At 39.7% G+C, this 27,580-nt stretch overlaps 1 protein-coding gene across 2 annotated transcripts in view; it reads right to left on the bottom strand.

Annotated features, from left to right (window-relative positions):
* Nucleotides 1-8,625: 8,625 nt before the first annotated feature.
* The window catches only part of pdgfd (platelet derived growth factor d), a 53,385-nt gene continuing 34,430 nt past the window's right edge, over nt 8,626-27,580 (bottom strand). For both annotated transcript variants that reach the window (XM_042228747.1, XM_005942800.2), the window contains exons 4-7: nt 21,556-21,615; nt 19,796-20,012; nt 13,879-14,096; nt 8,626-11,357 (exon numbers count right to left, since the gene is read on the bottom strand). In XM_042228747.1, coding sequence (XP_042084681.1) covers nt 11,223-11,357; nt 13,879-14,096; nt 19,796-20,012; nt 21,556-21,615 — 630 coding nt within the window. In that variant the 3' untranslated portion in view covers nt 8,626-11,222. The remainder of the gene's footprint in view (nt 11,358-13,878; nt 14,097-19,795; nt 20,013-21,555; nt 21,616-27,580) is intronic.

Raw genomic sequence — 27,580 nt, 5'->3', positions numbered from 1 at the left:
ACATCAATTTGCAAGTAGACTGATTCTGTATTTAAAATCTGTTTTTAGATTTATTCTTCAGTTTCTCTCAGACTGTTACTGGGAGACACCGCTGAGGCTGCAGCTGAAGGAATAAGCAATATAACTGCCTCTTAAACACTAATGGAATCAGATGCTCATTATAATCCAGCAGTTTCTCCCGTGTCTTAATAATAGAGTTCTGATACTGAGAAGTCGGTTAACTTATACAGGTAGCATTTTTGCTAGCTTTCTTTCCTAGCCTCAAATAGGCCAAAAATATTATTAATATAGTAGTTCACACGCTCATAGAGCACTTTTAACTACTGTACAGTTCTTTTCTTCTTATATTGCTGCTTTGTCTGGAGCAGCTGTGTTGATTTCAGTCTGTATTATGTGTTTTACTACTCCAACCATCCATCCATCCATCCATTTTCTTTCATTTGTCCAGGTCCAGGCCATGGGGACGTGCACTCCTCTCCCCAGCAATCTCCTCCAACTTTGCTTTCATGATTAACTCTCTCGTACCAATGTACCTGGGAGCCGGCCCTTTGTGCATGGGCCCCAGCCCAAAATAACAACATAGGCCTGGCCACCTGTTGGCTTACACTTCCAGGAGTCGCTGTAAAGGTTGGGTGCAATGTATGTTGTGCAGAGGGGGCCATGGTGGTCCAATCTCCTGTTATTGAGGCTAACTATTGGGACATGGAATATCACCTCTCTGGTGGGGAAGGAGACTGATATAGTTGAGATATAGCTGGGCTCACCTCAATGCACATTTTGGGCTCTGGAACCAGTCTCATGGAGAGGGGATGGACTCTGTGCCAGTCTGCAGATTCCCTCAGTGAGAGGTTGCAGGGAAGATGGGTATTCTTGCATCTCCTCGGCTTGCCACCTGAATTTTGGGGATTTTTCCTGTGGATGAGAGGATTATTTCCCTGCACCATCAGGCCGGGGAATGAGTTCTGACTATTGTGTGCTTATGCAGCCTTCTTGGAGTCTAATAGCTTCATATTTTTCTAATATTATAATTTAATCTTTATTAGTGAAATCAGCAGCTCTGCCGAAAGTAATTATCCATGTTTGTGATTGGTCAGATGCTGCCAACACTACCTCTTTCATCTAAACCCGTAGAGGAAACCCTGAGCTAACTTTTGATGAGTCGATATGAGTTGATAAATAAGTTGAAATTAGTTGAGCATTGTGTATTATCCTGACTGAAGATGTTGGGGTAAGTGCATGCAGATATAAAGATGTCAAACTTATTTTATAGCACAGACTCAGGACCAATGCATGTGCACTTGAAATTTACTTTGACTCTGCAAGTAGTTTTCATCTGTAGTTGCTTGATAGGCATCCAAAAGTAGTACACAAAGCACTGTTAACACAGGCATGTGGTATAAAAGAAAAAAGCAGTTCATTAACAAATTCACATCATGTATGTTTGTATTCTGTGTCCAGGCCAAGCCTTGTCATTCTCTGAAGAGAGCATAGATCAGCAGTTACCAGATACACAGTGTGGAGCTTCACATCGAGAGTTTCATGTTGCCTCGTGCAGATTGCTCCATCCCTTCAAAACAGGGGTCCTGATCAACCGCTGGCAGCCATACAGTGACCAGGACATGACTGGCAGTGTTCCTATCTGCAGTCACTGCCAACTCTGTTTGTTGCACAGGCCGAGCCAAATACATCGCTGCCAAGATTTGAACCTGGGTGAAAGCACGTTTATTTTAGCCTTATTTCCTCACAACATGAAGGATCAGGGTGCAAATCCCCCTGGGGATCACCATCCTGTCCCCATTAAACAAAGCAAAGTCCGTGTTCACATATACAATTCAGAGTAATTATTTGAACAGTTAGCAAGTATGTGGGAGCACTTTATGTTGTGCAGAGAATTGCAGAATTCAACTTTACAGTTAGCCCTACATTTAAGATCATTGATTCACTAATAATTGAAATATTCAGTGTTTTGGCTAAATGTGAGTGTACAGAATACTCATATATACATCTTTTAAATAATCATTAATAATAATAATTGTGTTTTTTGTTTGGCTGCAATACATGCAAATCAATAACAGAACCATCAGCAGGTCTGGCAGATCACGTTGTTTGCTTTGGGATGAGATGCTTCGTCTTATCGCCACTTTCCGCGTGAGGCTTGTTATCTGAGTATAGAAATGACTTCTTTTAGAGTTTCTGGCTTTTCTGTTTTTGAAGCTTACAAGTTTGTAACTTATGATGAATTCAAGTGAAAATGTCCTAAAGAGCATGTGTAAAAGTTATTTTTTTTGTTGCATATAAGTAACATTCTTGTCTTCCAGCCTTAATCCTTTCTACATGCCACTGCTAATGTAATGTACAGGGTAGGCCATTTATATGGATACACCGTAATAACATGGAATGGTTGGTGATATTAAAGTCCTGTTTGTGGCACATTAGTATATGTGAGGGGGCAAACTCCTCAAGATGGGTGGTGACTATGGTGGCCATTTAGAAGTCGGCCATCTTGGATACAACTTTTGTTTTTTCAATAGGAAGAGGGCCATGTGACACATCAAACTTATTGGTAATTTCACAGGTCTTAAAGGGTTAAAATTTTGCCTGAAGATGCAGCTTAAAATAAGCACAAGGATAGGTGTGATAGTACATGTTCACGTCAGTGTGTTGTTGCCACTTCACAGCTTTCAAAAGAAGATAAACATGCTATAATTGGCAGGTGTTATCCCTGTACAGCAGTCTCCTACAACCATATATACACTCAGCTGTGGCTAATTGAACAAAAACTAATTGCAGGTTTTCTGCAGGTTTTCATGGAGGTACCAAAAACTGCAGTTCTTGGAGTGACCTCTTGAGGCTGGTGAGTAAAGCGAGTCAATCCCCATAGACTGCAGTGTTACAATGCCCACATTACAAGCATTAAAGACATGTAGTCTGTACAAAAAGGATTGCATTAACTAAGGCTATCAACTTTTTAATGACTCATCCATTCAGGTGCCGCTAAGACTTAAAGTTGCAACGATTCTGTGACTGGCAGCTGTCTGCTAAGTTTCATGTCTGTTATGAGCCAGTGAACAACCAGGTTTGCTGTGTGGGATTATGTGGCAAAAAATCAAAGCCCGCTGTGAGTTACAGGCCAAGAGGTCAGAGCACCAGTTTTGATAAGAGAAGTTATTAGCTTATTTAACATTCACTAGCAGGTATGTGCGACTGTGCATAAATGCTAATGAATCTATGGATGCAACTTCCTATCCTTGTAAATATGATCACTCTTAGCTCCTTAGAAAACAACAGGATGGTGGCCAAAATCAATTGGTAATATCATGCTGATGGTGTCCATCCTTTACATACAGTCCGATTTAAAATAAACTGTAAAGTTTGCAACGCAGTTGCAAAATTTGCTTCTGTTACAGAAATAGTTCACTGGCATGTTTTTGAAAGCATTTAAAGTTGACTCTGTGTTCTTTCTACATGCCACTGCTAATTAAACAGCAGTGGCATGTAGATAAGGAAAGGTTAGTTTAAAAGATTATTGGGATTTTCCAGAGGCACTGAGTCACACTTGACTCTCCTGATTTGCATAAAGACATAATGATTATGCAAATGAAGAGCTATGCAATACATTCCATGCCAGAGCATATTGCATAGCTTGTTACAATGAGGAGACACATGGATATGATTGATCCTGTGAACATAATGGTGACTTGTGATTAGGGTAAGTTCCCAACTAAATGTATGAGAGTCAAAGTAATGTCCTCTCAAGCTCCAAAAACACAGCAGAGTGTGTGTGTGTGTGCACCGGATAATTCAGGTAATTGAATAGGCTGCGAGAATCAAGTGTGCCATGAGGTTCCTGCCAGAATGAACTCTTATAAGTAATACCTACACACACCTGTACACGCACACACACACACACACACACACACCCACACCACCACCCACAGACACACACACACACACACACACACACACACACACAGCAGTGAATCACTTTTATCAAATTTGAGTGTATCCTGCGCCTTGGGGCTTGTGTTATTTGTTTTTTCCTGTACCCTCCTCGCTCTCCTTTTTTCTCTGTAATTCCCTGTTCTCTTCCAATATCATGCAACTATAAACGTAATTTCTCAAACCTGACTTCTCGAGAACTGAAAAAAGAAAGTCTGATATTTGTTTTTTGTCTCCATTCTTTTAGAAGCCATGTGTGAAACTTTTAATGCATTCCACCGCCATAATGTCTAGAGAGCACCAAGCACCATAAAATGTCCCAATAAAGAAAAAAATCGGTGTCTTTTCACTAACTGCTGTAATATGGTATCACTCAAAAAACACAGTACTCTTTCTTCGCAGTATATCAGAAAGAGCTGCAGTTGCATCGCAAGCAGACACCTCCAGTTTCCCACCTTTTGAAGCAACACAGTGTACAGAAAGACACAGACCTGAATTCTTGCCTTGCACTTTAAGTAAATCATTTATTTAATGGGACAGTTTGGATGTGAGAATGTCATTTTTATTGGACTATTTTAAATGTGCAAGTGAAGACCCGCGAGCAGGACTGTCCTTTTTTCTCTCTATGTCTGCAGATTCCTCACATAAAGTCTCTCTCCATTATTCAAAGGAAATATCTAATATTCATACCTAAATGAAAGCTGTTCTATAATGTAGTGTGAAAGAAGGGAAAGATGGGGGCAAGGGACAAGGAGGAAGAGCTGCAGGTCGCGGGTGTTTGTATGTGTGTGCGTATAAGTAAAAAGGGTAATTAGAGGAATCGGTCAAAGGGAAGAAAAACTGTGCAATGTTTTCCAAAGTGGCCAAAGGACAATCCTCACCCACGTGTGGGCAACAAAGTAAAACAGCCACATGTTACTCTGTGAGTGATATAAGTGGCTGAAGACTAAATACTCATAAAGAAGCTGTTTTGTTATCTTGGAAGTTGTCTGGAGAAGAGGAGACAATTTCTTTTTCTTTTTTTTAAAGAAAGGACAGATTGACAGCGCTCCTCCCATTCGTCTCTGCTGCATGTCAGTTCACACTGTGTGCGATGTAGGGCAATGCTGTCTCACTACAGCGTGTCTCAGTTAAGGGTCATATTCTCACCATTCTTTCCTACACGCCTCAATGACTTCATCAGCTATCCTCCACCTCCTCATCATCTGCCCATGTGTCGCTTTTTCTCAAACGCTCACTTCTGTCTTAAGGCCTTTTTTTTCTGTCTTCATGAGTCTTCTCCTCTCCGTCAATTCCCATCAGTTTGCCCCCTCAAATCTTCCTGTCTGGCGCTGTCTGTCTTTGTCAAGTGTATTTCTCTTCTCACTGAAATCTGTTTGTCGCTTAATCAGTTCACCCAACTCTTTCCATCCCAGCTACTGTCCAGGCTAATTAAGCACAATTCAACCTCCTCCCTAGATTAAATCGTGCTTTCGACTCAACTTTAAGTTTTGATAGACAAAAACGCACTCAGTGTTGACAAGTTTAACAGCACTACAGCTCGTATGAACACACAAATGTTAAAAAGCAAGCTTTTAAAATGACCATGTGCTCTCTAATGCTAGCTTTGTCAGGGCAATAAACCAAAACAAGCTTAAAGACGCTCAACATTTCAGTAGTGCTGAAGGGCCACTATGAGCAATACTTTTACAATTTAATTTAGCCATTTGATTGACCTTTAAACTAGAAAAACATGGGTAATTGTAATATGACTAAACATTACACAAACACATGGAATGAATAACTTCAAGTCTTGTGAAATAAGGCGGGAGAGCAGCAGTTTAATCTGTAACATTGCCTCTGCTTTTGTCAGACTCCTCAGATCTTCCAGATTAAATCATCTAGGATTACCACCAGTCAGCTGAGAAGGAGATATATATATAAATCAGTTAGAGCACAAGCACGGGGAGGTATTATGATCGTAAGATACTAACTCTATTATTAATAAATCACAAAAAAAGATTGAAAATTGACAGCCTCCTTACCATTGCTTCCAGAAGTACACTTAAACGCCATTAGAGAAAGGGAGATGACAAAAGGAATATAAAATATACAAGAAGTGGCAGGAGAGCAATATCATAACAGAGGTTTGAATGAAGGTCCTTGAATGTTTCCCTCCAGGTTTAATTTCCTGGTTTCTCAGTTAACCGCTGGGTTATGATTCCTCCTGATGCTGTGAGAAAGACAGAAATCATTACGCCACAAAGAGGGGAGACTGAGTCAATGCGAATAAGAAGGAAATAACAGAAAGAAACACACCTCGATCTAAAGGAAAGTGCTAAACGAGTGTGAGCGAGTGGAGTAGAGACTGAGTGGAGGGTTAAGGCACAGATGAGGAAGCAGAGAATCAGGTCAAGAATGAGAAAGCCTCACTACTGGGGCTGCACGACAGTCATTTAAATGTATGCATGTTTAAGAAAAAATGAAAATAGCCCGAGGGCAGCCTAATCTGTAAGACAAAGTGAGTTGACATTTTGTGTGTGTTTGCCCACAAGGAAAAGATAAGAAGCTGCTGACAGGCTCGAAAATAGCCGCGTAGGAATGATGGGCTCAAACAAACAACATGCCCCGTCTCTCTCTGACCTTCTCTCTCTCTCTTTTCTGATTGATCTGCCTTTCCCTACAGTCTCTCTCTGTTTACTTCACTTTTTTAAAGCTCAATCTTAATTCTGGTCACTCTTGTTTATCTCGCTCTATGTTTCATATTCAGTCTTTTCCGTGTCCATAGGGACTCAGAGCAGTGTACTTTGTTGGATTTTTTTCTCTCTCTCTTTGGGTAATTCAAAAACTACTCAGTTATGGATGGATGTATGGTGGATGGATGGACAAATGTCTGGCTGTTTGTACTGGGATGTGACTGTCGGGCTGTATAAGGGGAGACTGCTGTTTAACGATAAGAGCACAGGAAGGGTTGCCACAGCAACAACTGGGACAGGAAACAGCCTTAAGATATGTAAAAAAGACTCGGATAAAATGGGAAGGGTAGCAGTATTACGACTTGAAACAGCAAACTCTTTTCTACAGATGAATCCAGCAGACAGTGTGCATGTTTAGCCTTGTAGTGGCAGTGACAGTGCCATGGGTCACATTAGCTGGTAGCCCTTGTTACTGATGACCTAAGCATTCTACTTTGTTGTTGTGAGGTTGACCTGTATAATATCACACACAGTCGATTCGCTTTAATCTGCTCTGTGTGATTACCACAGCACCTAATAAGGGTCATAGCCCACTAATGTTACACTATAATACCAAAAGTAATCGCTCACCCATCAAAATCATTGAATTCAGGTGTTCCAGTCACTTTCATGTCCGCATGTGTATAAAATCGGGTACCTTGACATGCAGACTGCTTCTACAATCATTTGTGAAAGAATGGGTCGCTCTCTGGAGCTCAGTGAATTCCAGCGGGGTACAGTGATATGAGATCAGACAGCAAAAACAGTCTTGGAGGTTTTGGTCATAACATTTTCTTTTAACACATTAATCCTGCATGATGAAAGATTATGCTTATCTGGTGTGTTTACCATGATTCAGGTAGTAGCATAGAGAGGACGTCGGCGGTTCAATTCTCAAGCTTCTATAGTTCACATGACAAATGGTTTTAGGTTAAACTACCACTGTGATAGATGTTTAAAAATAATAACACTTAAAGCAATGTGTGAATGTGCCTTTTAATATAGAAGTTTGAGCAGCATTAGATTTGGTTTATATCCCCAACATCTTTTTAATATTTTCTGAAGTTCAAGTTGACTTCCTGGTTAGTTCTAACTAATACTTGTTATGATAGTAGCAAACTAAAGTAAACTAACATGTCCATAATGTAACTGTGAGCATATTATGTTGGAAAAACAACCACACAGACAACATTGCAAAATAATTTGTGCCAGCGTTACGAGAAGTGTTGATGAAACTGATGCAGTTAAATTACAAAATGCATTATTATGACAAAATATGCATCATTGTGAATTCAACGTAACATCTGTCCCTCAGCTACAGGAAATAAAGCTGCAATGAAGAGATTTTGTTTTTCTATTTTTATTTTTCCCCAGAGTGAATGACGAAGCGGGGAAAAAAAAATAAAAGCTCAGTCCGATTATCCAGCTGTCCAAATCTTTCCCAAGTTGCTGGACTGCAGCTGAATCACCAGCTCAGAGCAAAGTGGAGGCGTTCCTGAAAAGTGATTGTGGAAAACTAATAAACACTCGATTGGCTCAATTATTTAGCCCCTCCTGAACCTACTAGTGTTACATTGTTCTTAAAAATTGCATTTGCGGTTTCAGTGGTGACCTGTGTGACCTGTGTCCTGTGTGTAAGAAGGTATCTGACAGCTTCTTCTTATGTTTGCGTTGGCTCTTTGCAGTTCTCAGTGTTTCTCTACATCGGGTGTGAGGTATCCACTACAAAACAAAGAACAAACAAAAAAAAAAAACTGCCACAGATTTGCCATTGCTTTGCACAGGTGATCAAACAAGTCATTGTTCCATATCATATCAAACCTGGGCAAAGACCTGATAAAATCATTTTTTGGCTGGGGAAAAATAACAAAACACAAAGCATTCGAGCCAATAATGCTTGAAATATTTTATTTATCAAAACCAACAGACTGATTTTTTTTTTAATAAAACAACAGAAAAAGACAATAAATTATTTAGGTAAAGCATACAGTTTTGTCTTTAATATATTTTGAATGGAGCAACAGAGGTTGACTTTTGTTTGTTAAAACAGACATCAACAGCTTTTCTCTGAGTTAAAACTACTTAGCCACCTGTTGAAATTCTGGGAAGGGAAACTGAAACAAATCTCTTTGAAAGGTACGATAATCTCAAATGTTCCCAAAGGCCCTCTGTTTGTGTTTGATCTAAGAAACTAGTTAAAGTTTTACGCTGAGATACATGTGATCTCATATTCAAGAGCTGCAGGAGAAAACAAAACAGCTACATGGAAAAAGGAGCATGTCACTGGTGCATGCAACAGTGGAATGTGCTGATAACAGCAGCAAACTGGCAGACACAGGATGCACACGCTTACATACATACACACACACACACACAGACACACACACGCACACACACACACACGCACACACGCACGGGTGCACAACCACAGGTCCTGCTACGTTTATAATACATCAATTTGCATGTAAAAACTATTCCTTTATTTTATATGCATGGTCCAGAAACTGCAGCAGCCGATGTCCTTATGCGCTCTAAAAAACAAACCTCACTACTGTTGGTTTTAAAGATTCTGCTTAAGTTGGATTTATTGGAGAAAGTTAACTTGAGTCACTTGTGTTACTTCAACACAATACTATGCATTTAAAAACGTTTTAGCCTAAAGTGTTGACCTGGCAAAACACAGCATTTTGTTGAAATAACATAAATGACTTGAGTCATTGTGTGTTGACCACACAGCATGAATTTAACTTGCAGAATGTGATGTCTCTGATATGCTGATTAGTGATGGTGATGACTCTAAGCAGAGTCAATGAGAACCCAATGAGAAGCGATAAGAAAAACAATTTTCTGAGTGTACCAAAAGTCTAACAATGAAATAACACATAGAAATTAAAAAATATATATTAGTGATTCAGAGATGATTTTGCTTTTGTTTAAAGAAAAATCATAATTTACGTTTAGATGTTTGTTCTGTAAAGTATCTGTAGTCCCTTCTAGTCCCTTCTACATACACCTGTACACTTTTCCAGCAGAGCACCTCAGAAATCTGTCATTTTACCTAAACTTACCCAGATTTGTCATCTATTAATAATAATTCAGTGTTGCAATGTGAGCGTTTCATTTAATTTCTAGCTTTGCTGCTTTGACTCTCCATTAAACCGACAGCTACACACACATGCAAACACAGTCACATGCTGAGCATTCACATGCTTGGATCCGCTGCCAGCTCTTACAGACTGTTGGTAACCCTCCACCCTTTAAACAAAAGGACCTCTTCCTGCGCTGCTACAGGGGGACTGACACGCATACACACACTCAAGTGCTGCTTGTGTTATGAGCAGAGATCAAGAACATCGCTCACGGTAATTCCCACAGATCTCTGCAAACTTACAGGGCAGCGTGTGAGACTGTGACACACACGAGCATTTAGAAAATTCAAGAAAAAATTGGAATCTATCATAAAAGCATCGTGCTCCTCTTATCCCGACGTGCTGGTGATCTACAAATAGAAGGCTCGATTTCCTCTTTTCCATCAGCCTCCTCTCCTATAAACTTCCTGTTTCCCTCTCTCTTTCCTTTGCTGTGCGTTCAGGGTCTAAGTGTCGCGGTTTTATCCGCGTTAGCAGAATTCCGCTTAGCAGCTGGAATGCCAGGAATGCTTGGAAAATTGGGCACGGGGCAGGAGCCGGATCTGACATTTTCTTTGATGTGTTCGACTCGGAGGCAGCGAGAGAGAAAGAAAAGAAAGACGCGTGAGCTTCGTGGATGGACGGACAGATAACGAGGAGCGCGATATCCAGACAAAGTAGAAGAAGCCTCAGGATCCTGTATAAATAACTACAGTTTTTTGGGTTTTGGAAGCCTGGAGTGGATGTGTGTGCATGTAAATGTGTTAATGTGGAGGGCTGTAGTTAGCCTGGAGGTTGTAGTTCATATCAAGTGTTATTTTTGTGTAAACTTCCTTCAACCCATCCCCCCTCTCTCCCCCCCTCTCCCCTTCTGTTTCACACTCAGTCATCTCAGCATGCTCGTGGCAGTTGCCTGAAGTTTCTAGAAACAGTCTTATTTAAAACAAAAAATGCAATAAAACATGTGAAATAAAAGTAAAAGACTTCTTTTCTAGGGCTTGGAGAAAAATTCAGGTTCAGTTCAATCAGGCTGGCCTCCCTTAAAATCCTTTCATCAAAATGTAAATTTAAGTTTACAACAACGACGGTTTTAAAATTTGGGAGGAAAGAAATTGGACTGAGTTTAATGGGGATTTCTTTGGAAGACGTTAACACTCATACCATACATGTAATGTTTAAATGCAGCACGAACAGTGAAGACAGAAATACCAAGTTGCAGGAATGGTAAATAGCAAACGTTGGGATGGGAGTTGCGTTTACAGGATTTACAGGTTTGGCCCATAGACAGAGGAAAGGTAAGTCATGACGCGAGCTGCAGTTTACACGTCAATTGTTACCTTCTTCTTTGCTGCATGTTTGTCAGCGGTACTATTATTATATGAAGTCCATTGCAAAATAGATAGAAAGGACAACTCGTCTAACAGTTCCAGATGTGCCCGCCTCAGCGAGGGGGCTGGGAGGGACACGCGCACTCACACTGTTCATGATGTGAGAGGAAAATTTCATCAATGACCCAGCGAACCTTTGGACTCTGATGGCGCTGATACCGAATGGGGTCTGGAGCGTACTTCAGCACCTAGAAGAGGCACAGAGGGAAAAAATGGTAAGGACGCAGAATGGGAATGAAAATGGGCACAAATTATTTCTTGTTTTCCGTCTCGTTGCCAGACGTTGTTTTGTGTTGTCAAGTGATTGTATTTGTTGAATCCTGTTTGAATATAAAAGAGGAAATATCAAGAGGAAGCACACCAGTCGGGACAAAACACTACAGGAGTTCAACAACAACAACAAAAAAGAGGAACTGCTACCTGAGAGGATTTGAATATGTCAGAAAACTTGGCTTTGAAGCAAGTGGGCAAGTCAAAAATGTAGATTACAAAGTCGATGATGGGGTAGTCATGGAAAATCATCTTCTCCTGGCTTTTCGGGAGTTTCTGTTCTCCCTGTTTATTGTAAGTGGCTACACTAAAAATCTGTTCATGTCTTAACCTGTCTTCTTATTTGTGTTCAGAGTCTTTGGGAGCAGGAGCTTTTCCCATTATCAGGTAATAAGGAAAACATAAGTTACCAAAAGAAATGTTTACTGGGAATTACATAGCACTGAAATCATAATTTGATTTAGTCACCATTTGCTGCATTTCCTGTTAATGTAAAAATACAGCAAAGGTACAAACTGTTCCACAAATGATGCAGCAAATTTGTTTTCCAAAGCTCAATGAAAGAGACGCGACCAATGATTAATGTCAGGACTTCCCAGAAGTGAAACGTTAGTGTGAGTAATAATGTGTTTCTAGAGAAGTTAAGTCACTGAAGGAAGCAGCTACAGGTCCGTGATTACCGGCAAGGAGAAGAGTGAACAAAGGAAGTCACAGTCTCTGTACCCTACTCTCTCTTAGACACACAAACACACTCATGAGAACCCAAACTGCAGTGGTTCTGTACTCTGCAGTGCAATGTGTACGGACACAATACACTTTTTTTTCCTTTTCACACACATAGCACCATTACAACCCCAAATCCCACTTTTGTCTAAACTGTCATTGTATGATTTTTAACAGTGAGAGAAAGAGAGACAGTGAGAGAGAGCCCTATGGACTATGTTTCAATAATGATGCTATGCAAGAACAAAGACACAAAGAGATGGAGGGAAGTGACAGAGAAGAATGAATGGCAGGCTTAAAGAACAAGAATGGTGGATTGCAAAGGGATAAATTGAAAATGGGAATTGGGTAGAATGAAAGGATGATGGAAACCCAGAGAGAGAGAGAGGAAGGGAGAGACAGAATGCTTACAATGGAGATATGGAGAGATTAGAAAGAGAAAGACAGAGGCGGCATACAAAGCACTGAGAAGAGAAGTGGGGGGAAAGCGCGAGACTGATGGTGCATTGCTGTTTCATTGTTGATGCAGCCCTCGCTACTACTCGCCCAATTTCTCCCTGCTTGTCCCTCACTCTGCATCTAAATCACTTCCTCTCAGTCCCTCTTTCATTCACTCACTCTCTTCCTTCCGCAGCATCGTGTACCCAGCACGATGTGGAACTTTTAAATGTCGTTCTCGTGCTTGAATAAATCTGCTTCACCTTTCTGTAACATTTCTGTAACCAGACTCGCTGCACCATACAAAAAACATATATATACCTATATATATATATATTATATATATATATATATTATATATATATATATATATATATTATTATATATATATATTAGTTATATTATTATATATATATATGCCGTTTGTATTGCTGGACTTTGTAAATATTACAGTACATTTGTAATTATACATTCTGTCCATTGACCCATTCATCGCCATGTGTGACCAAGGTTAATATGATTTGTTGCTCCCTCTCATGTTCAAAGTGAGCTCTCACTTTGAACATGCAAGTCTGAGATGCGGTTAAGACGGATGAGTGGAGTAACACACTGTTAGTATTTAATGAAGACAGCAAAAGTTTGTGAAGTGTGAGACATTTTAGGGCGATTTTTTGCTGAATTAATTTTCAGACTTTTTAAGAAGAACCCTTAACGATCCCATGTACTGCTGCATAATTACAGCTGCAATATGCACAAACATTCACGGAAAAATATTGAGTACATTAAACTGTTTACGATTTGAACTATTGTTTTTATGGACAAGAAACTTTTTTTTCCTTTTGAAACAGAATGTATTGAAAACAACAGTTTTACTAACAAACAGTGTAATGGTTGTTACAATTTGCTTCTTCTGGTGGACTCATCTAGTTCCATCATAGTTCAACAGTAACAGTAGCAAAACCATCTCTTACACCAAAAGTCTCAAATATCACATGAGCCATTATGGAAAACATCTTTGAAAGGCATTGCTCACCAGATAGATGCAGTAGAGGGAATATTTAGCAAATTTCCCTTTCACACCCTCTAATTTTTCTGCTCTTTTTCCCCATATAAAAAAGATTTCTGCTGGTTTACTGTGAGATCCAAATATCTTAGTGTGCCTGTGTGGGTGTCTGTATAGCTTGCACGTCTTTTCTTTCTTTCTTTGTGATGCTGTGTAGTCTGGAAATCTGTAATTATCTGAACTCGGTGTGAGTGCCTCCATGGTGCTAAACCTACCTCGTGCAGTTTGAGCGTTGTTTTGGAGGCCTGACAGGTACAACCATTATTCCAGTTAGTAGTGCCACAGCCACAGTTGCCCCCGCAGCGTTTCACCAGCAGACATCGAGGGAAAAAGACGGCATTGGTGGTCTTCAGCTCTTCTCGCAAGTTCACAGAGTAGTTGCGAGGAGTACAGCTGTACCACTTGACATCGTTGTGAAGCCGGTTCAGATCAACTTGACAATAATGCAGAAAAGTATCAAATTAATAAACGATCACATTTTTTTCCCTCTCGCTTTGTGCTTTTTATCAAGACTTACTAATTTTTACAATAGCAAATTACCTTCTCTTTTTTTAATCTGTTGTGTTTTATGGTATGACAGAAATACACTAAGGAAAATAGTTCTTTTTATACTGTGTTACACTGCAAAGTTCCCTTTAACACTAAGATTGAAAGAGACAGGTCAGTTATTGCTTTATGTGATGATAAAGACAAATGTTTGGGACAGTGGAGGCACAGAATGAAGAATGGCGTGGAAGGACGGGAGTGATTTACATTAAAAATATCCTTAATATTGACTGAGTGAAAATGGTTGAGAGGTGGAGACACTATTAGTTATGGGGACAACTTCAATGACAAGTGACTGTAGAGATGGAGAGAGGATTGAAAGAGACGCAGTAAAAAAAGCAGGGGGCATTCATTGATTGAAGATCACAGCCTTTCTTTGTGTCATCACTTTGAAGAAAAATCACCTAGTTAGCACACACTGGACCTGCTGCAATGACTCAAAACTCATTTTGAGGGAATTAAGGCAATTATTTGACAGGTGGACAGAAAATAATTAATTAAAGCACTTGTTGCTAAAGATTCAGATCCAGGAGCTCGACTAGAATCTTTATACGTTTGTTATTCACATAAGTCTGCTCGGTGAAAATGTAGAAGGTGAATATTTGTTCTGATGCCAACAAACAACTGTGATGAAAAGATTGATTTGTAATGTGGTTAAGCAGAGAACTACAACAGTTATCTCAGTTATGCACAGACAAATGAGAGAAATGAAACCGACACTCGTGCTGTTTTGTCTGTGAAAAGCAGCACGCGTGTTTTAATTTAATCTGGGAGCAATTCAGAGAGACCACAGGCAGTTTGAAGGCAAGAAGATAAGAGGAAGAATAGAAGAAAGACAGCAGAAGCAGAGCAACAATCAGTGGTGGTTTGATTGCTCACTGATTGTGGTCATCAGCAGAATAATAATCATTGCACTGTCCATACCAAGGGCAGTGAATCTTTACAACACACGCGGCATAGAAATCATAAAGTGGATAAGAACACAAGTTTTTTTTTATTTTTTAAAGAAATTATTACACAGTTCACTTTCATTTACTTATCACATTGATAAAAGTAGATGTAAAAGTTGTAAATGTTTATTCAGTGGTCTCCTAGAGTTTGCTGGAGTCATACTCGAGTACCAAAGCTTCAGCACTTATTATACCACAGTCCGATGTTCCACCGCCTGCAGAAACCACTTCAGGGATGCATGACTGAGTCGGAGCTTCGCAAAAGCAACATAACAAGAAGATACTGCTGATACGTTCACCTTTATAGCAGAAAGCAACTGTCCTCCCTGAGTACAAGGAGAAAGCCCTAAACTAATCAAGTACAGTCGTGGCTTAAGCACTCAAACCCTAGCAGAGCTTTTGTCCATATATATGTACTTGAAACAATTTAAAGGTAAAACTGTCAGCATTAGCAGAGCTTCATTAGCAGTTCAGGTAGTGCTGTAACCCCCCCCCAAAAAACAAAAACAAACAAAAACAAAACAAAACAAAAGCACTGGCAGCAAGACAGCATGGCTGCCATTAGGAGAGAAATGCGGGGAAAGATTTGATCATTTCCTTTGGCAGGGCAGAGTGAAGGAGAAGTGAAGGTAGATAGCGCTCTATATATTTTGCATTTATAACACTGATGATGGTTGTTTTAGGCCTCCTTTTTCAGTAAAATGGTCATAAGAAATTAAGAACAGACTTATGAGTTATATAGAAAAGAAATGCATCAAATGAAAGCTATCTCTAGTTGAGGTGCTGCACACGTTTGCCTCTTCCTTTAAAATCCTCGATTTCTGTCTTACAGGCAGCTGATATTTGCACATCTGCGTCAGACTAAATGAAAAGTGGATAATGTCAGCGTTTGTGTGAGCATTAGCAGGTTAAATGAGGACAACTGTGTGACAATATTGGATAAGTAGAGAAGATAGTGTGAAATCAGTTTAAAGCTATCTGCTCATTTGAATAAATCTTATTATACATATAAAAATGTCAGGAAATTAAGAATAATGATCATTTGCTACTCAAATTCTTTCTAACAAGGGAAAGAACTGCCATGTGGAGCCTGGCACCTCGCAACAAAAAGACTCCTGGTTTGAACCATCTGGTTGGATGGGGTCTTTTGTGTGTCTTTATGGGTTTCCTCTGGGTGGTCCCCGGTGCTCGAACATGCTTGTCAGGTTAACTGGTGATTCTAAATTGGCCCTAGATTGTGGATGGGAGGGAATCAGGTTATCTGTCAGTCCGTATTAGCCCTGTGATGAACTATCCATGGCGTATCCTGTCCATTTCCCCTTATGACAAGTGGATAGGACCTAGCCTCCCATCCACAACCCTGAATTGGAGAATGGTCAAGTGTGGATACAGCTGAACTAAATGAATCTACATTTACAACCATATTATAGCCTTTATTCCTTGTCCATGCTTGCAAATGACAGTGAACCCATCATGTAGGTAGTCTGCGATTTTACTAAAGATAAAAAAAGACACATTTTCAGCAAGAGATAATTTCATGTCTGGTGACAGAATTGTGAGGTAATGTTTCTTTAGATTTTACAATGTGACAGCAGCACATTCAGACTTATGCTACTGCATTGCCTCTAATGAGCAAATCCAGTAACCGGTAAGTGTGTTTGTGTACTTTGGGGGTAAGGCACATGCTTTTACAGTTGACGGTGAAGGCACGGGGTTCTTTTTTATGCTGTGAGCTTGCAGGTGTGTATGTGTGAGACTTGCAGGGCTGAGCTTGTGTCTGTTTAAGGAGAATGAGTATAATCCCAGAAAGGCACTGGTGTGGAAAGGGGAGGGAAAGAACACAGAGACAGATGAGCAAGCAACACTCCAAGAATGACTGTGTCACTCACACAGTATCAACGTGAACACATCATAGGGTCTGAGCACGTGTGGAAAATCATAAAACATATTCTGCTCCAGTGTTTACCCCTCAGTTTCTTTGAAGATTAGTTTATTTGTATTAGCATTACGACGACTTCATTTGAAATTGTTTGAGGCTGAATATGTGTGAGTTACTTTACGGACCTGGAGCCGACCCAATTAATATTATCATCTGGCTCGCTGTCTTTCATGAGAACAGAGGTGGGTGTCTTTGTATGTGTGTCTTAATGAAAGCAAAGCCAAGCTGCTGACTGTGGCAGATTTCTGCTCCACTGCACAGGTTGAATTCCCAATTAGAGAGAGCTATACTTGTGTATCGAAGACCTGCAGCATCTATGCAGCTCTAGGTAGTCCTGCAAAATGCACTAACTGCCCCTACACAGAGCCTCGTCCTTGTGCCAACCCAGCATGCGCACGCACACGTGCACTAATAAATGAGATAGATTTGCTGTCAAGTACAAATATTTACTAAGGAACAGGACAGCCCTCGGGTAGAAAGACTGAAACAGGAGAGAGATGGCTCAAAAGCACTGCAAATGCTGCAAGCTTGAACATTTTTTTACAGACATGCACACACAAACACTCCCTTTCTATTGTGTATGGAATAAGCATATTAATTTTCATATCTAGTCAAAGACATCTGCAGTCTGTATCCCCAAGGATAAAATCTGCTGCTTGAATGACTGCAGGTCGCTGGCATTGACTTCACAGTAAAGAGCTGCGTTGTTCTGTCTCGCCTTAAACTTGTCACTGACTCACTATAAACCCTCCCAAAGGGCAATTCGATGATGCAACAACTTACGGCAATACTTTTGCACATAAAATGGAGCACCCCCCGAAAAAAAGATCTCTGGTATTAACAGAAAAAATATTTTAAAGTTTCCTTTTTCAATCATAGTCAATCAGACTTCTCTTAGTTGTCACCGTTACTTTGATCACTATGCTGGAAGTGCATGTGCGTGTTTCTCCTGCTGTTATATATCCCTTCCTAAAAGCCAAATTAAGTATTAATGCACTCACCTACTAGAAAGCCTAATGTTACAACAGATCTCTTTCTTAAGTGACAGAGGCTGGCTAATACACCTTTTCATGGGTTGTCTTTGGCTGTCATCTGCGCTATATTTGAACATCCAGCAACAATTTTGCTCCATCAAAGTTATTACATGACTAATTTCCTTCAAATTACAGCAGCAGACTTCTTCTGCAGTGGTGTAGCACTGAGTTTTATGTATAGCTCGGTATGTTAGAATGGGCCTCCTGCTGTTTGGGTCTGTCTGGGTCAGCACAAGGCTTCACGCTCTTCCCCCTCCCCTTCAAGCTACCAGAGACCGACCGCAGCGGCACGAGGAGAAATACTGTGCACGCAGCAGAGATTTTGAGGATCACCATCTGCAGAACAATAAAAAGGGATGACTTTCATCCTATGGCATCAAATGAAGCGAAGCCTGCGAGGTGGTTCAGGAACTGCACTGCGTCACACAGCACACGCAATAAAAAGCCTCATCGTCCTCGTGTCATATACCAGACGCCCTGTTTCAGCTGCAAGATTTCCCATCTCTGTTTCTGACATGTCAGCGCCACATTTGTCTGCTCTTTCAACCCCTCCACCACCCCAGCATCCACTTGTGTGCTGACTGTCTGACTGAAGATAAACTAGTTCATTATTACTACTAGTTAGCTGGTCTCATTACAACACATAAGTCTACAAAGACACTATATAATGAGCAGTGGTGTGAATAACGGCTACTGTCTTGTGTAGTTAGTGTGTGGTGTTGTGGATAGTTGTGGATTGTGTGTCAGAACAATGAGGCGACTGCTGTCTCCAGGTAGAAAAAGGAGTGATACACCTGCTGCTGTCAGACCTGCAGGTATCAGGCTGTGATGTTCTTCTTTACAGTGGACAGAAATTATTTTTTGGAGTGGCCCAAAAATTTGTGTGGCATCTTATTGAATGCAGAACAGCTGATTGTTCTGTAAATAGTTTGAATTTGTTTTTGTTTTTTAAATAGGGTAAAAGGTAAATGGCTGCAAATAACGTTGTTGTTTGCAAAACTTGATTTTAAAATTGACAATTTATATTTGCATTTAAAGTTATGAAATATGATTCATTAAACATTTATACCAATTATTTATGCCAATTATATCCTGGACCCCAGAGGGTTAAACATTTTTTTAAAAGTAATGCAATAGTTACTTTTCAAGTAATTAATTACTTTTAGAATCTTGTAACTCAGTTACTAACTCAGTTACTTTTTTGAAGAAGTAACTAGTAACTATAATTAATTACTTTTTCAAAGTCATTTGCCCAACACTGATAACAGCATAGAGGTGTTCAAGGTCACCTTAATGATTTATTTGTAAAAGATAATAAGCTTATAACTTAGAAACTATGATTTTTAGATAATAAGCTTATAACTTAGAAACTATGATTTTTACAGGTGTGGTTTGTATTATCAACATATAAAGATTTAAAATATCATGTCACATTTGACCTCTGACCTCTCCTTCAAGGTCAACAGATTGATTTCAAGGTCAAAATGATAATAATGCTATACAGAGTATTCACAATTATGTTTTTACTGCCACTGTTTATACTGACAGCATATAGGCATATAGGGAATTATATATAGGGATTATAAATATAATCTTAATTTGGGCATCTGACCTCTTCTTTAAGGTCAGATAAGGTCAAACTTTCATAAAATGTAAAACTTACCTTTATTATGTCTGCCTGCCAGGTGATAGGCCCTGGATCTATAATGTATGTGTGTTTGAGTGTAGATGCTGTCCAGGTCCTGTCTCCATGTGTTTGGGTTGAGGGATCTGAGAAGCTGCTCCACAGTGTCAAAGGCAGCTATGGTTCTGTCTAAATCATCGAGTGAAAAAGGTGCCTGCTCTGTGACCGCCGCTGACACCTTCCCGCCACCACTGTCCTGCAAAGGTCAAGAGTAAAACTAGTTCTTTAATTCCATTTAAATTATCCTAAATTCCACAGTTTATCCTAAATTTCCACAGTTAAAGGATTACAGCTGAAGCAACAGCCATAACTTTGGAGCTGTTGTTTGTTTCTGATCAGAATTCTGTACAGATTTCTGAAAAATCTGAATAAACATCAGATTTATAAACTTAGCAAAATCTGGATTTTAAGAAACTCCATTTACTATAATGTAAATGCTCACTCTTTACACACACAGCGCTTCTGCTCAAATGAATGAGTGCATCCAGGCCTGTAAGCACTCTTGAGTGTGAGGCTGACCTTGTATCAAAATTGAAAATGTTACCAGTCATCACATGGTTGAACATGAGCATTACAGCATATATTGCACATATTAACAATACAAGGCACCCTATTAAACCTCATGTGAATATTGTTAATGCCAAAATCTTTGCAAAAATGCTTTTTAGCTATATGTCACCTGTTTGTGCATATGTCAACCTACTGTCTGAGATATACACATGTGGGGAAAAACATTAAACACAGAATTTCTGCTATTTAAAAACATGTTCTTATATCGAACATACACTCTTGAAATCACAATCTCCTTCTTGTCAGTTCTTCCCAACAATAGTCAGGACAGGGGTGCACAAAACGTAGCACCAGATTAAACAAAAGATATTTGGATGACCACTACTCTAGGAGTATAATTATTATGACATGTTGGACATTATAGGTAGAACACTGACTGCCCTAATCAGCAATGACTTTCATTAAGGTCAGAGGACATGAGTCCTAATGAGGCTTCAGCAATTTAAGGGGGAAACGTGGATTCATCCAATGTAGAAACAGGCAAGAGCCGCTGAGATGTGTTAAGATTTATTGTAAGCTCTTAAATAAAGTGGCTTAATAAGCATCCTATAAAATCCTATAATTTCAGTATCAGTAAATCTTCCTATCAAAATGTGAAACAAGCTCTTATAAAATAAATGTTCACAAGAGCTCAACTGAATATTGAAATAAAATGTTTAAAGCCCCTTTGCATTGTTGTTTAAATAAAGACATTGTCATCTGTTACCATTTGTATTAGCTTTTCTTTTTGGATTATCTAATCCTTGTAAGAGTATAAGAGTATATGTACCAGTGTAAAACATGCACCCACATACTTATATAACCAACCCATATGTATTAAAATTTCCTCACAGCCAGAAGCCCACTTATTATTAATTATTATGATCAGATAAGTCAAAGAACATACTCTTACAGAAATTACACTGATTTCCGGAACGTACTTTAAACATTAGTTTAAGGAAGCAAGTCATTTGACACTGTAAGGTTCATGCATATTAAATACAGTACATGCATGCAATAATGTATTCTGTGTGGGTGAGTGTTGGCCTATGCAAATGGTCCATATGTTACAATTACAAGTCATTGTTCCTGGTGTGCTTACAAATGCATTTATGCACGGGTTGGAAGTGTTGGAAGGCAGGCTTTTATACTAATAACTCATGAATAAAGTTTGCGTGAGAATGGCTTACCGACATGGGCACGGTGACAGCCTCCCAGTTGGTGTTCGATGCAGGCAAAGGAGACTCATACTGCAGAAAAAGAAAATGGAAATAACTGGTGTTATTGCTTATGGCTGAATAAGCTCCTAAAAAGTCTGCACACAGAGGCTACATGGATATGACACGTGACACATCAAAGGTGACTGACAATGCAGAAATGTGGATACAACTGAGTAAGTTGAGGTTAAGATTGTGGGGATGAGATGAATTACCTTTAAATGCTGCTTAAGAGGACATTAAACATTTTCTTTATTGGCAAAGTCTGTAACATTTGGTAACATTTTCTAAGCCCACCCAGTCACTGCACCATCCCCTGTGACCTTTTGCAGCATATGCCTCTAATGCATGGTTTGCTATGTGAAGAAACCTAAGTGTATCTGCTCCATGGTGTGAATGACTGACCTATAACCACTATTGGTATGTATTTCAGTGTAGTGATAATGCCACCTAAGTGACCTTTTCTCTTAAATCTCTCAGACATCACAGTCATACTGCACATATTTCCACATCTTCTCAAACTGTGTTTTTCTTCACATATCAGCGAAACTACAGTTATTGTAAGTGATGATTGGATTTGAAGTCAGGCAAATAAAATCCTAGGTAAAGGTTAGGAGAGGACTGTGAAGATGAGTGAGAATGGAAAGTCTTCTTGCTAAAGGTAAATGCTTCCATCTATCAATTCACTGCTCTCACATTTTTACTGTTCAAGTCGCTGCCCTTGAAGTCAACTTGCAGGATACGGGGTGGAGCGTTCGCATGTTTTCCAAGACATTCAGGTATCTGCCTGTCCAGATGGTAAACTGTCAGTGTGTCAGTGAAATCCTGAAAGAATTTTCAATGAAGCCGGTCACAGCATGCCTTTGTATGTGCATCTGTCTGGGAACGTAATCAGACTCTGGTCAAAGCATTTTTTGACGCGAAACGCTCATCCGACTGAATTATTTGGCACTCATTCACACATTCCTTGTCTTTTTTGCCCTTTTGTTTTCACACAGACAAACACACACACACGCACACACGCACACACACACACACAATGTCTGAGAGATCACACTTTTTACACACACATAAAATCTCTCTAGCTATCGAATCCCTCTCCTTGAAGAGTCTTAAATACCATCCCCAGTCAATGTGGAACAGTAAATCTGTCTCGACTGGACTTCAAACACACAGCGCCCTCGCTTTGTCTCAGTGTGTGCTAGTAATAGAGTTGACATCAAAGATAGTCGGTGTGCAAAGGTTTTTTGTTTAACAGATTCTTCCATGTGGCCTTTGGATAAATGTACTCATACAAATAACTGCACACCCAAACCAGCTGTGAATGAGGTCAGAAGGTTTCGTGTAAGAGCATGTGTGTGTTTGCACTCATATTACTCATGTTATGAGGACTCATACTATGAAATTTTCATGGTAAGGTTAGGGTAAGGTAAGGTTTATGTCATGTTTGGTTACCTAACGCCTGGTTAACAGACAACAGGAAATGAGTGTACGTTGATGCAATGTCCTCTGCAGTGATAAAAACACGCCTGTGTGCTTGAGTAAATGCATGTTTAGAGACGCCTAGTCCCATTTCCTTTTAAGATCAAAAGCTTCATGTCAACCTTAATAGGATTGAATAAAGAGACTTGACTCATCACAGGGCATGGACAGAGATAATTCTTTTTAAAAATGTGTTCTCGTGCAATGGAAACAAATTTTCAGTACTGGAAAAAAGTAAAAAGATGAAAAACAGAATTTTTTCAACTCAACTCAAGGTCAATGTCATATTAATGCAGAATGCTTGCTTCATTATTAATGTTTCATTATTTATTTGTCTATTTGGTATTTTCTTTTATTGTCTAGCCCTTTCACCAGTATGAGTCTCAGTACATTTGATGTACTGGGAAGCTATCTGATCTAAGACCATTAACAAGAATAGTGGCCTCATACAGGATCTTCAAGCCATCCACTATAATTGTCCTCAAAACCAAATTTGTTAAAGCAGTGAATTAAAAAGACCATTCACCTTGGTCAACAGCTTTCTCAGCATCCAAAGAGAGCACTAAATCATCAACCTGTCTATTTTCCTGAGAGGAAACAGTGTCTTTCAGTTTAGTCTAAGGAGTTTGAAAAGAGAAGGACTGGACTTCTTGAAGAAGAAGTTCACCATGATCTGGTTGACTGAGAACCTACACAGACATCTTTCAGTGTAACTTTCTTTTTTTTGTCCACTGCAGAGGACATAATGAATAGGTTCGGTCTCACGAGGGTAGGAGGGAATTCCTGGATGATACTGGAAAGATATCATTAATTTGTGAACTGTAGCAACAAAATGATGCATCTGCAGTAATGAATGATTAAATAATCCAAATTCACTACCAAACTCATCAGGTCCAGAGGATATTTCTTTCTCTAAAGTTCTCATATTGGATTAAACACCTTTTTTCTGGAAATGGGAGCATTAAGAGCAGATTGCTGCTATGTTCATATGGTGGGAAGAACTTATTCACTAAAACAGATTTTGAATTGTAGCACTATTTTGTTGCTACAATTCAGTCCAGAGTGTACACCACCTCTTGCCCAGTGACAGCTGGAATAGGTCCCAAACCCTCAGTGACTGTGAATTGGATTAGTAGATCAAAAATGGATGAAAAGATGGATGCTTCACAAATGTTTAAGTCACGCTTTATCAGAAAATCCTGCTTTGTTTTTCAGCACCGTATTTTTTTATAACATTAGACAAGCCTAAGTGATTAACATAAAAGCAGGCCAGGTCATTATCTTCAGATTAACTGATTAAAGTTCTGCAATGTGCCCTGAACAATATATGTTAGCAGATCTAAATAAGCTTCTTTGTAAATATCACGTGAATAAAGCAGAGAAGAGGAAGTAAAAGTCAGGAGAAAAGTTTCAATTCTACAGGACACACAGAGAGGAGAATCTCATTTTCCAACAACAAAGTAATGCTAATCATGGAAGCAACGTTAATATTTCAAGGCACTCTACCACATTTTCTAATGTTGAGAGGATGCAGTCTTATTTACAGTAGCATCCCAGGGCGGGACATCAGGGAGCTGCCCTTTTCAACCTCCATTTTGTACAGTTGGACAGTGGAGCAGCTGAGGATTAAGTGAGCAGTAGATGGTGAGGAGGGAGAGAGCATTTTTCTGTCGACTTTTACCCTGCATGAGCAGCTATCGCCCTCACAGCCAGAGGACATTTAAGTTAGAAGTTAAATCACACTGACCACATTTTATGCTGTCTCATCTATGTTTGAGTCGTGAGCTAATGTTCAGCTTAGAGAACTGACAAGACTTACTGTTACAGTTCCTTGTTTAATTTGTATTTATTTATTTCTCTTGTTTTTTGTAACACATATTCAACCAGAAACTAATGCAGTTATTCCTGCAGCTGTGTCAATGGAGGTTTGGTTTGTGGATCAGTGGCAGGAAATTTTAGTCCATGGACCCCATACGGCCTGTTTAGATCTCAAGTGATTAAAACTCTTCACGAAAGATTATACATAACAAACAGGTGATGTCTTGTCCGAGAAGCCTCGAGGGAAATAAGTGCAATTCCAACAACACGTCTCAGATTTTCCACATTCAGTATTTTGTTTACCAGAAAAGCTATTGTTGCAAAGCAAATTAACATGGGCAAAGCTCTTTGGCTTTACCACCTGGCTTCTGTGTGGCATGGCAACCCACAGGTAATGCCTTTGTCAGCTATGATGACTCACACCTCTGACTCAAATAAAATTTGCAGTTCAAAAAACCCACTCACTTTTACTGCAATTTTTCTACTTGGCAAAAACATTCAGTGGGCCAGATTGGACCCTCTGGTGTCACTCCTGATCTAGGAATAATTCAGGCTTATACTTAATGGATTACAGGAGTTTAGTCAGTATGCAAAACATATGTCCTGTCATATGATGTCTTAATGAGCAGCCATATAAGCTCATTATGGGCAGCGATGTGCCATTTTCCCCACATGTCACTGTTTAAGAATTTTCATTTTGCTTTAAAGAACACATTTTTCTTGGGTTCATATTGTGACGTACACACAAGCAGAATTGCAAGTGAGTTTGCAGCAATCTACTTCGATAGATCTGTAAACCCAAGATGTGGCAATGGATCAACATCAAATATTCAGCTAAATTTATGCTAAAGCTAAAGCTATGGTTCGTTATCCTTCCACAACTCCTCCAAAGTAGTCACACTTATGGAGGACTGAGTCTGCTGCTCTGCTTGCATGCAGCTTGCCCAAAGTTGGGTCTTCGTATCTAAGACATTAGGACCAAGGAAGGCTTTTTATCAAACAAACTGAGATTAAAATAGGTTTGGATATAAAGTGTTTTAGGTGTCAACACAGCAAGAATTTAACTTTTTTTCTTTGTTTGCTTCCTTGTGTGACTCTGCTTTACCTTCCCCCAATTATACCGACTGTTTCACTTTCCCTAATGTTTTTCTTTTATCTAATCCACCTTAGTCCACTTCATATAACTTACTTCTTCACAAGAGTCTCTCTCTCTCTCTTTGTCTCTCTCAGTTCAGGTTGTTTTAGTCATTAGCTGACATGCCGATACCATCTCAGACACCTGTTCTCTCCTTCCACTGCTGCTTCTCCTCGTTCTCTGCCTGCCTCTCCCTGCCTCTCACTTCCTCCTTTCCTCCCTCTGCCTCTTCTCCTCCTCCTTCTTATCTGTTCGACAGGTCTGGAGAGAACAAATTAGACCTGCTAAATTAAGCCACACACAAAGCTCCAGTCTAGCTGGAGGGAAACTGTGTTTATGTGTGCATGTGTGTGTGTGTGTGTATGTGAAAGACGGAAAGAGACAAACACACACTCAAACATGGGAGCGCTTTGAAAAATGGGTAAAACTGATTAAATGAGATAAGCCTCTGGAGCTGGATTCTGCTTTAAATGTACAGAGGGGTGATTATTTGACCAGAGGAGAAATAACAAAGACTGAGGAGGGAGGGATGGCAGCGAAATGCAATGAGAGTCTGAGAGGGAGAGATAAGAGAGCAGTTTGTGGTTTACGCCAGTGGTAGGAAGTAAGTAGATACATTTAGGCAAGTGCTCTATTATGAAGTGCTTTTACTTCATTGTCATTACATTAGGTTGAATGACATTGCTGTGTAGTGTTTGCAGTCGAGGTAGTTAAGGGCTAATTTAACCTAAACACCCTATACAGTTTATGGAGAGTACAAACTGTAATAACAGCAAGAGTAAATAAAAGTAATATGAAAATGGCACTAGGAAAGGGAAGGATCTTCAATAAATACGATATCTATCTTTTCCTCTCTCTGCCCGCTAAGACCTTTATTCCTTCTGTGTTCACACCACTTTTTTCTCTCTCTTTTTTCTCAGATAATAAGCAGTGCCACCAGTTCAACCCTGTCTGTGATGCTGTCTCTTCCTCTCTCTGTCATAAATGAGGAAGTCTGGGAACATCTTTAAATGTCTGTGCGTCTCTCCACTGATCTTTCTCTTCCCCTTTCCCCTCTGATAATAGGGTGGGTGAACATTTCATATCGGATTCCCTCACTTTCTTCTTTCCTCTTGCCGACAGAATGACAAAGCTAATCTCCTTATCAATTTGTTTGACAGCCTTTGAGAGAACATGTTCTCATCTTTTCCCCCCAACCGTCCTGCCCTCCTTCACCTATCCCTTCATCTCTCCTCTTTTGTTGAATGGACATGTGAGAAAAGCACGGTTGGCTTACACATGTTGGCAGTCTACTGACAGCGTTACAAGATCCTGTTTTTTCTGTTGCTCCTGACTCTCCTATCTATTTATCTCCATCTCATGCCTTTTCTTTATTGCCGCCACAAGTAAAATGGTCAAAGAGGCATTTTACCTAGGGCACTGCTGTGGTACTGAGTCTGACACTGATCGGATTTAAAAACAAAAACACACTTGAATGAAGGACTTTATGTTGTGTTTCAAATAACAGCCAATAATTCGTCATCAGCCGTGTGTGTGTGTGTGTGTGTGTGTGTGTGTGTGTGT

Source organism: Haplochromis burtoni, unplaced genomic scaffold, assembly GCF_018398535.1.
Source record: "Haplochromis burtoni strain Fernald_Lab_line unplaced genomic scaffold, NCSU_Asbu1 Contig_346, whole genome shotgun sequence".
Taxonomy (NCBI): domain Eukaryota; kingdom Metazoa; phylum Chordata; class Actinopteri; order Cichliformes; family Cichlidae; genus Haplochromis; species Haplochromis burtoni.
The sequence above is the reverse complement of the archived record's forward strand: the minus strand, read 5'-3'. Positions and strand labels throughout refer to the sequence as shown.